The 10,207-nt window shown below is 37.5% G+C and overlaps 1 protein-coding gene across 1 annotated transcript in view; it reads right to left on the bottom strand.

Moving 5' to 3' along the window:
* Positions 1-6,456: 6,456 nt before the first annotated feature.
* Positions 6,457-10,207, bottom strand: part of ophn1 (oligophrenin 1) — a 28,543-nt gene continuing 24,792 nt past the window's right edge. Inside the window, exons 21-24 of the mRNA XM_014006775.1 lie at positions 9,631-9,778; positions 9,223-9,273; positions 8,397-8,445; positions 6,457-8,181 (exon numbers count right to left, since the gene is read on the bottom strand). Coding sequence (XP_013862229.1) covers positions 8,176-8,181; positions 8,397-8,445; positions 9,223-9,273; positions 9,631-9,778 — 254 coding nt within the window. The 3' untranslated portion in view covers positions 6,457-8,175. The remainder of the gene's footprint in view (positions 8,182-8,396; positions 8,446-9,222; positions 9,274-9,630; positions 9,779-10,207) is intronic.

Below are 10,207 nucleotides of genomic sequence, written 5' to 3'. Positions count from 1 at the left end.
TCCCCTAACATTTTATTGTTATTCAGCTAACTGTTCTTACATTTAACTATTTTTTAACCAAATTTTAAATTTAATTGTGAAAATATGACATCCTAAATCTAAATATGTAAACGCAAAATGTAAAAACAAAGTTTTAAATATTGCAGCCAAATGATAAAGCTTACATTTAAGAATTTGGGAATGGATCGCAGCCTTTGCTGTGGGTGCTCCTCTTATGATGTCATCATCCTGCAACAGAAGCAAACGTCAACGGTACTGCTGAAAATGGTATTTCAATTTTAAATTCAAAATGTGTTTATTGAAAACAATATGGATGCCTGTGGTCCGGCAGTCTGAAGTGTAGCTCGGACATCGGCCACAACGTTAAATTTGATGTCTTGTAGGGAAGTGTTAGCAGTGCTAGCGTTTACTTTCATCTCAGGATAACATCATAACAAAGGCTGAGGTTGTGTTCCATTTTGAAAAGCTTAAAAATTAACTTTAACATATAGTCACAACAGTTACATTTAGATTTAGGATTTAACATTTAGATGTAACATTTGAATTTAACATTAACGAAAAAATTGCAAAGTGTAAGAACAGTGAGCTAAAAAAAAACAATAAATGTGGAATTTTACACTCAAAGTGAGTTAAATAATGAAAATGCATTTTTTTTTACATTTTATTTTACCCTTGGTGTCCCATAAATATATCAATGATGACAAAAGCATAAAACATAAAAGCCTGAATAATTTGTTTAATGGACAAAAACTTAAAATAGCTGAAAAAAAAAGAAATACAATTAAACTATAAAATTTGATGAAACTGTACAAACTACAGAAAACATGAAATTAACATTGAAATTGTCTTTCTAACTTCTCTCCAAATCAAACAGTTCCAGCTTGTTTTGCAGTCTTGAAAGATTTTCAACCAATTCTGTAAATTCAACAGTCTCATGTTCCTTTTCCCATGCCTGCAGATGCATGCATTCTGTGTTTTTTCTAAGTGGATGTGTAACGTTTTTAGCTTTAGCTGCACGGACAGTCATTCAGTATCCGTCCCATCGTTGTGCACCGACTAGTTGTGTCATCACGGTGCGATGCAGCAAACATTTTCTCTGTACAGCGCATTGAATCATATCTCCCAAATCTCATTTTGTTTCTGAAGGGACCTCTTAATAAAGTTAAGGGAATAGAAATGCTTCGTCCCATCCACCCAACTCGCTCACATCCTGAACGTGTCTTTAAATTTTTTTTTTAAATGCAGAATTTGTGAAAATTTGTGAAAAATTTCTTGTCGGCAGGAAATCAGCCGTGGATTTCAAACCCTATAAATGCACTGCGTTGTCAAGACTGCTGCGACAAATGACTGTGGTTCCCAATGTGTGTTTCTATGAGGTACAAGAAGGCATTAAATGTGCATAAAGCACGCCAGTGGAGCCCCCCTGACGATGCTCCAGAAAGATTTTTGTCCTGACACAATTCAGTCAGCTACCATGTTTGCATAATTAAAAAATATGGAGTGCCCACTGTACTGCATTCTGACAAGGCTCTTTGTACATGGCTACAGTAAATGTATATATTGATCACTTCACTGTCTGTTTTTTGGTGTTCAAACACTTGACTTTTTAAAGTAATCTCTTGTATGATTTATATCTTTTGTGACCTGTGTTTTGCAACGTGTTTTTTCAAAGATGTAAAGTTGCGTCACGGTTTGAAAGTCAAATAAAACATTTCAGACTCTGAAGATGCTTGTTCTGAGTTTTTAATACATGCATTCCCATATTAAAATAACTAATGGTCCAGTCTGAACGTAAGTTTGGACCACATGTAAATTAGTTATGGTTTGTAAATAATTCACCCACAAAAAATAAATAAATAAAACAAATACAATGTTACCAGTTGCCCAAGACAATCCAAGGATAATCACAAAGTCTGACTTTCAACCCTTCTACTTCTGAGCTGCATCCATGGAGTTCTACAGAAGAGCTGGAGTCTTGGTCTTGTGACCATGTGATCTACTGTAACAGGTGCTACTAACCAGACCAGTCCAGGCATGAGTCTGGATTTTTCATTACTGTACATAGTAATGTTCCTTGGTCTTCATGATACTACTTGACCATTATTGTCCTGTGTGCAATCTTTGAAGCTTTCAACAAACATCTGGGTTTAAATTGCACAGGTGGACATGTTAGATGACCCTTGAACAACTAGTTGTGTTGGATTTTAGTTTATGCTTGTTTTATTTGTTTAAAACGATCCCCAGTAGTCTCTACCACAGTAGTGACTACTCTTCTGAGGTCCAACAAAACATAAAAACACATTTAAACAAATAAAATAAAACAATCCAAAACACCACAAAGCAAAACAGCCTACTTCAGCACTTCAGCTTACAGTTGTAAAGTGCGGGGTGGTATAAATACCTTCTTGAGGCTCCGGATGTCAGATTAGCTCAGACGTCATCTCTGACACGGTGGTGATTGGCTGGATTCGAAAAGCAGTGGATGACTGTTCTGCACCGAATGATTGATGGTATCCACATCAATGGGGTGACACAACCTACAGATACGAAGCAAACAGCCTGTTTGTACTACCCACTCTGCTATCAGATCAGTATGATTTTGTAATCTTTGTACCACCAAATCTTTTCAACACATAGTTTAACTTAGTTTCTACCAGTCTGAGTGTCTAGCTTTATTTATTTATTTATGTGTTTGTTTGATTGATTGATTGATTGATTGATTGATTGATTGATTGATTGATTGATTGATTGATTGATTGATTGATTGATTGATTGATTGATTGGTTGGTTGTTAGGTTGGTTGGTTGGTTGATTGATTGATTGATTGATTGATTGATTGATTGATTGATTGATTGGTTGGTTGGTTAGGGGAGTTGTCTTGGAACCGGAAAGTCGCCGGTTTGATCCCCCTTTCAGCCGTTTCAGTCGTTGTGTCCTTGGGCAAGACACTTCACCCGCCTTGCCTTGTGGTCAGAGGGTCCGGTGGCGCTTGTGCATGACAGCCCCACCTCTGTCAGTGTGTCCCAGGGCAGCTGTGGCTACACTGTAGTTTGCCATCATCATTGTGTGAATGTGTGTGCATGGGTGAATGTCTGTAAGTATAAAGCACTTTGGGGTCTGGAGGGACTTGATAAAGTGCTCTATAAGTTCAGTTCCATTTGTTTGGAAATCTATTTTGCGTTGCCCATTTAAAAAGAGAGCAAGATGGCACATAAGAGACAAAAAGACATTATTGTGTCACAATACCTCTTCACTAACTTTGGAAATTGTTTATTTGGATGTAATACGCAGAATAATCTTTGACTTGTCACTCTTCACTCTAAGATGTTTCATTGAGAATCTATTTTCTTTGGTCTTGAGAACAAAGACACTTGTCATGAATATACAGAAGCTGAAGACCACACACAGAGCATCATTGAATAAATTGACATGGAAACTTGAACTCATTCTCATCATGGGCCAATCGTTCACCCAGTTCAGTGCAAGCTGGTGGGGTGAAAGGGGCCAAGGTGACGGGGATGGGGTGGGGGGCTTCGTTTTTTTTTTTTTTGTTTTGGCAGAAGAATGTTGGAATGTGAAAGAGGATTGGATGACAAAAACAAATACAATGTCCAACTGGAAACACATTTCTTGTGCAGATAACCACAGATTTTTTGAACATCTAGAATTAATTTCTGTTTCTCCTGATGGGTTAAACTGGGCTCATCCCTGTGTTTCCCTGTACCTAAGTTCCCCTGGTTCCTCTGCTTCCCGATACCTATGTTGTCCTGTACTTATGTTCCCTGGTACCTATGTCCTCATGTACCTATGTTTCCTCTTACTTATGTTGTCTGGTACCTATGTAGTCTCATATCTTTATTCTCTTGTACCCATGTTCCTCAGTACTATGTTCCCTGGTACCTATGTCCCAATATACCAATGTTTTTCCGTACTTATGTTGTCCCATACCTAAATTCCCATGTACGTATGTTTCTCTGTACTTATGTTGTCCAGTACCTGTCCCATACCTATATCCCTTGTACCCATGCTCTGCGGCACCTATGTCCCCATGTAACCGTTTCCCCTTACTTATGTTCCCCAGGTCCCTATGACCCCATGTACCAATGTTTCTCCGTACTAATGTTGTCTGGTACCATCTTTCATGATGATGATCCTTGCTCTGTGCAGGGGTCTATGGCTGCCTGACCCAGGACACCTGTTCTCCTGTTTGTTTATGTTCTGTCTTCTTGTGAATGGGTGTTCTAAACTGTAATTTCATTGTGCTCTGCACAATGACAGTTAAGGTTTATCATATCTTATGTTGTCCCATTCCCTTGTACCCGTTTTGCAGTACCTATGCTCCCTGGTACCTATATTGTCTCATACCTATTTTCCCACATACCTTTGTTACCTCATATTTATATTCTCTGGTATCTATGTTCCCCATTATCTATATTCTCCTGGGGCTAATAAAAAATCATGAAAGATGCTCAGTTGCCCCTTTAAATGTCTTTTAATACAAATCAAAAATTACTGAATTACAGTGTGGGCATTGTACCTTGGAACATAGAAAATATAAAATGGTACCTACTGGGGAATGCTCTTGTTGAACTTCATGTAGGATGATCATATCTGAGTTAGAGGCTAGTTGAAACTCAGATATGATTGCTAACAGTCAGGCATCAGGTGTCATCAATGAGAACCTCAGCAGGATTGAAGAGCTTCCAACAGTTCAGCTCTAGAGACGGGGTATTAGATATTGGGTTTCACCAATCTTTTCATAGACCCTCATTAAATTTGTTTCCAAACGATAAAACTTCAGAATGAATGTGACTTGTTTCGCTGTGGCGCCACCAGAAGCCATGAAACATGAGACACATATAAATTTTGGAAATGATCAACATAATGACGAGAATGTTAACACGTTGATGCTATCATGCTGTGGCAGACACCACAGTAATTTATTAAAGCTCTCCAAAGCCACCGTCACAGCTCTCTGATGAAACAAATTAGCACAACACATGAGTCATTCATTTGTCCTTTCATGGTTTTTGGAATTTCAGAGAGATATGAAAACCAGAAGCCCACAGTACTTCTAGGTTCTGACCATGAACCATGATAGTGGACTTGGTTTTAAGAGCAGTTTGAGGATCAGAGCTTTGTTTTATGGTTCAAATATGGATTGCATCATGAAAATTATCAAAACCCACATCACCGGAAGATAAAAATAAGGATGTGTTTGTTCCTGTCATGGTTTCCAACCAGCTTATGACTAAGACCTAATTTTCCAAGATTAAATTACATAAACATACAGTTCCTATAAGGAGGATTCTCCCTCTGGATGTTTTAAGCTTTTATTGCTGTCATAAATCAATCATGGTCATTATAAATTGATATTTTTGACAAAAAAATTATTCGGTGTTAAAGTGAAATCCAATTTCGTGACAGTAATATCAAGTAAATAAAAATATGTTATATAAAATAAGTGACTGCAGCAGTAAAAGCACTTTTGGCTGCAGTCACAGCACTGATTGAGACTCATCTGTGTGGATAAGTCTTAATCAGTCGTGGACATCTGGATTTTTGTTCCTGTCAGGTTGTGTGCGGATCAAGCATAAACAGACTGTTTCAAGTCAAGCCGCAAATTCTCCGTTGGATTCAAGTCTGGGCTTTGACTCGGACACTCCAGAACATTCAGCTTGTCTTTTGAACTATTTCTGTGCAACTTTTGCTGGAAAATAAACCTCACAAGATGCAATTCTTTAGCAAACAGCATCAGATTGTCCTCTGGGCTCCATCTTTATGGGTTTTCCAGGGCCAGCTGCTGAGAAGCATCCCCATAGCATGATTCTGCCAGTGAGGATAGTGAATTTGTAGTGATTTTCAGCATTTACTTATTTTTTTATGCCAAATAGCATCTTGTGTAATGTCCAGGCTTTATTTTTTTATTTGTCTAAATATAAGACTTGTTAAAGATACACACACTACAACGTCACGTTTGTGTGTATTTAATTCCAGAAGAAAAATGTCATTAAACCTACAAAAAAAATTAAAGTGCTTCATAGGATGAGAGTATATGAAATGGGTGGATTCAGCTCCACATTATGAACTTAAGCTGTTTTGTGACTTGCGTAAAAACAAAAAACACTAAGTTGTAATATTTCTTTTCATTTTTATTTCCCTTTCTTTAAAAAAAGGCAACAAAAAATGGCAATTTACAAGTTGAGTGAAAGAAAGAAACAAAAACATAACATTAAGAACAAAAAAGTAAAACCAAAACACTGGAGTGTTATTTTCACAAACTGTAACAAACATTAAGCTGCTTCTGTGATCACAATCATTCCTTTTTAAGCTGCAACAGATCGACACAAACTGTGACAACGACTTGCTTCTACAAGCTGACATACCCCCATCAAGTAAGAAGTTACATTTTTATGCAAGTTCCAGCAACAAAAACTGGAATTCAAGCTGAAAATCTTCTGCATTTTGTTAAAAAGTAAACAAGGAGAAGCAACTAGTGAGTTACAATTTACTGTATAACAAATATTTTTAACAGCAAATCAATATTAAGTTATCGCCCACTGCAATGAAAGGTTGTCACTGACAGGTTTAGTTACTAATGCACAAAAAGACTTTGTCTCATTTCAGGGGCTGCAGCCCACGTAGACTGCGGCCACAGAGGTAGGCTGCATAAAACTGCTGTGAAATGAGATGGTCTGGTCTTCAAATGACGTACGATTGTGTGACCACCCCATTACCATGGTGTTACATTTTGTAGCACGTGGCTTCAGACTTAAAATGCAATGGAAGATGTATTTATGTATCTTTTCACTGAAGGTATGCATCACAAAATTTGTTGTATAATTAAAAATAATAATAATAATTGAGTAGGTCCTCTGGACAGTGTCTTCTTTGTTGAAAACATTTAATCTCTTCTTTAAGAGACTTCTTCAGGAGTTGGAGAAACATTTTCAGCAAGTACCCTTACAGAGACCTACTCTACCTGGATTATTGAGATGCATCAGGTAATAATTAAAAAATGCTTCGTGTAAATAAATAAAAAAACACATTAAGAATTTAGCTCCAGTAGCAGTGCTTGTAATTGCATCAAATTTAACATCTCATTGCAACAAAATTTTCACCAGCAAAGCTTTTAAACAAATTTCAAAATACTTTGATCTTAATTTCTAAACTACACAATCTTCATTTTTCTGTTTAGTTTGCTTATGGTGCAATGAATCATAGGATACTCAGATGCAGCTCATTTAAAAGTAGGATTGAATGTAAAAGTCAATAAAAAACAGTTGGTGTCTGATTTTACACATCACAGTAAAAGGGTCAGTGACCTGTGTGTGTGTTTGCCTGTTAGCAAAATATCATATTTTCATCTGATTAACTTCTTAGTCAACCCAAGCATGTTGCCACAACTAAACAATCTTAGAAAACACAGAAATGACTATAATTCAGTCTGTTTTACAGATAATGGTTGGTGCTGTAGTATCTGAGAGTCATCCGCATCACTTGCTCTGAGCTCTGTCAGACTTTGAGACATCTTTGTTGAAGATTTTGGCGTCCAAGGCAGTGAGCAATATGCATTCCTTCAACGATGCTTTGATTTATAAAACAAAAATAATTATCTTAGTGCCTTTTTTTAGTGCAGTTAGTTTTGTTGTTGAAAACCATACCATACTGGAGGTAAATTGAGACAATAGCTTTTATGCTTTTAGTTGTAACTATAATTCTTTAAAATTTAAGAAATTGATTTCTAAAGTAATAGCTTATATTTGCAAACATTTGAACTGAAAGAAGTCAGTGAATCAGTTAGTTTTCTTTGGGCCAGTCACAACAGGTACACGTTAGAACGAGTACAGCAGTTAGTTTACTCAAATTAAATTGGCCAAAACTAATTAAAATGATTTCAAACCATTATAAAATGTAGTAAAGTACTGTAACTCAACAGGTTTGTAAAACAAACAGAATCTGTTTTAAAATCATTCATTGTTGTGCGTCTGTGGCGCTCTGCGACACAGTTCTTCTATTCGACCAGAACCAAACAAATCCGTTCAGTTCTGCTGAGAACTTTTTCCTCTGGTCACGTCTGAGTTCATCAGCGCCGACTCCTTCCAGCTTCATGTTCGGCCAACAGCAATGCGTGTTCAGGTCACATGATGTCATCTGCTGACATTTTCTTTACATTCAGTTCTATGGAAACAAAAAGCAAGGAATGTTTTAGTAATGACATTAAATAAATCTGTTTTCTGTTTATTGTTTCAAATCATTCTGTGAAAAAGGATGAAGCAAGAATGCTGCGTTCACACCAAACGCGTTCTGAGCGTCAGGTTTACATGCAGTCTATGGTGGAAGTGCACCAAGCAGCGTCGAATCAAATTTCTTGGAAATTCTACCAAAAATCTCACCTCTTTTTTCACATTTGTCAATACTGATGATTGCGGTGAGGGTGATGCACTAAAATTAAGAGGGGCAAAAAAAAACAATGTTAACAACAAAAACAACAAGCTCATTTCAATAAAAGTCAAGCTGTTTATCTGCAGCCTTTCATTGACGCCTGCATCAGGCTGACAGCGGGGGTCTGAACCAGGCTCAGCCATGCAAATCGTAAAAGAGCAGATGTGACGGTTTCCTCGTGACAGACGCTCCACAGCATCACGAGGAAAAACTCCAAAGAGGCCAAGAGTAAGAGAGCATACAGTATACATAAGACAACACAGTCAGGATGTGGGGGAGTGATGCAACATTTGACAAGCTCACGTCAATCTTCTCAAAATACCGCTCATCTTGAGATAAACCTAATTTTATCTTGCATTTAGTGAAATGAACCTGGAGAACTCATCCTGGTCTCTACGGTCACAGAACATCCCCAGAGGTTGGTGTGCAATCAGGTTAAAGGCCCACCGGGACATAAAAGCAACACACACGCTGCAGTTTTATCACATGGGAGTCTAAAGATCTAAACAACTTGAGTAAAGGTGGATTTAATGTCCTAATAAATAGCCATACGCACGCAAAACTGTCTCCACTCACAGCAGTTTGCATTTTTTCACATAGTTAGGTGATTTAAATAATAAGAACTGCTGATGCATGTAATAAACTCTGAAATCATTTTCACACTCTCATGGTGTTCAACTGATATTTATGATACCATTATTAAAAACACACATGCGTCTGATTAGAAAGGGTGGTGAGAAAACATCAAACAGAGCAAAGTTGTTGAAAAGTTCTCACCTGCCAACTTGTTTGGAGGCATTCTCAAAAAACTTGGCCTTTGATGCAACGCTGCAAATAAAGGCATAAATAAATGATAGTGGCATGTTGGTTTTACACGATGAGGTAGGGGAAAAACAGAAAACGACAAACCTCCAGTAAAGAAACATGACAAGTTTTATTATTCCACTTCTAAAAAATGTAGATTTCAGGCAGGTTTAATTATTGCTGACATCATATTAAGTCTTTTAAAATTGTTATCTTAGAATAACTTGGCCAAAACGAACAAACCATGATTGGATTCTGTTAAAAGTAAGAACTCCAAAATTGTCTTAACTGAGGAATTTATTGGTTTTCGTACTAACATGTTTCTCTAAGCATTCTCAGACCAAACATCATGAAGCCAGAGAATTTAGTAGAAGCACTTACTAAGATGTGGGCGTGGCCTCACTGCCGGCTTCAACAGGGAGCTTCTGCGGAGTTGGGGACCTGTTGGGGGGTTCAGGAGGCCTGACCGGGGGTCGACAAATGGGATGTTTCTCTACTATCTTTGTTCTGCTCAGACCATTAGAGTTTCCTGAAAACAATAAAATAAAACCATTTATACATGGATATATAAAAGTGGGGTGTGCCTTCTCCATCAGGAAGCATCCGAATCAGATCCTCAAACAACCTCACCTGATTCTTTTCAATGCAGAGGAGCAGCGGCTCTACTCTGAGCTCTGCACCCTTACTTTAAGGGGGCTATATCATGCTAAATTTACTTTTTTAGCCCTTAAATACATTTAGGTGTGTACTTGAAGTCTCTAGGAGTGCAAAAAATTGTAATCTAGTCTCTCCTGGTGCTGCGTACATATCTATTTTCTGTTTGGGTCGTATTTTTCAGTCATATATATATATACACTCACTGGCCACTTTATTAGGTACACCTGTCCAACTGCTCGTTAACACTTAATTTCTAATCAGCCAATCACATGGCGGCAACTCAGTGCATTTAGGCATGTAG

Source organism: Austrofundulus limnaeus, unplaced genomic scaffold, assembly GCF_001266775.1.
Source record: "Austrofundulus limnaeus strain Quisiro unplaced genomic scaffold, Austrofundulus_limnaeus-1.0 Scaffold37, whole genome shotgun sequence".
NCBI classification, from domain to species: Eukaryota; Metazoa; Chordata; class Actinopteri; order Cyprinodontiformes; family Rivulidae; genus Austrofundulus; species Austrofundulus limnaeus.
Note: the sequence above shows the minus strand (reverse complement) of the source record. Positions and strands in the feature narration are given on the sequence as shown.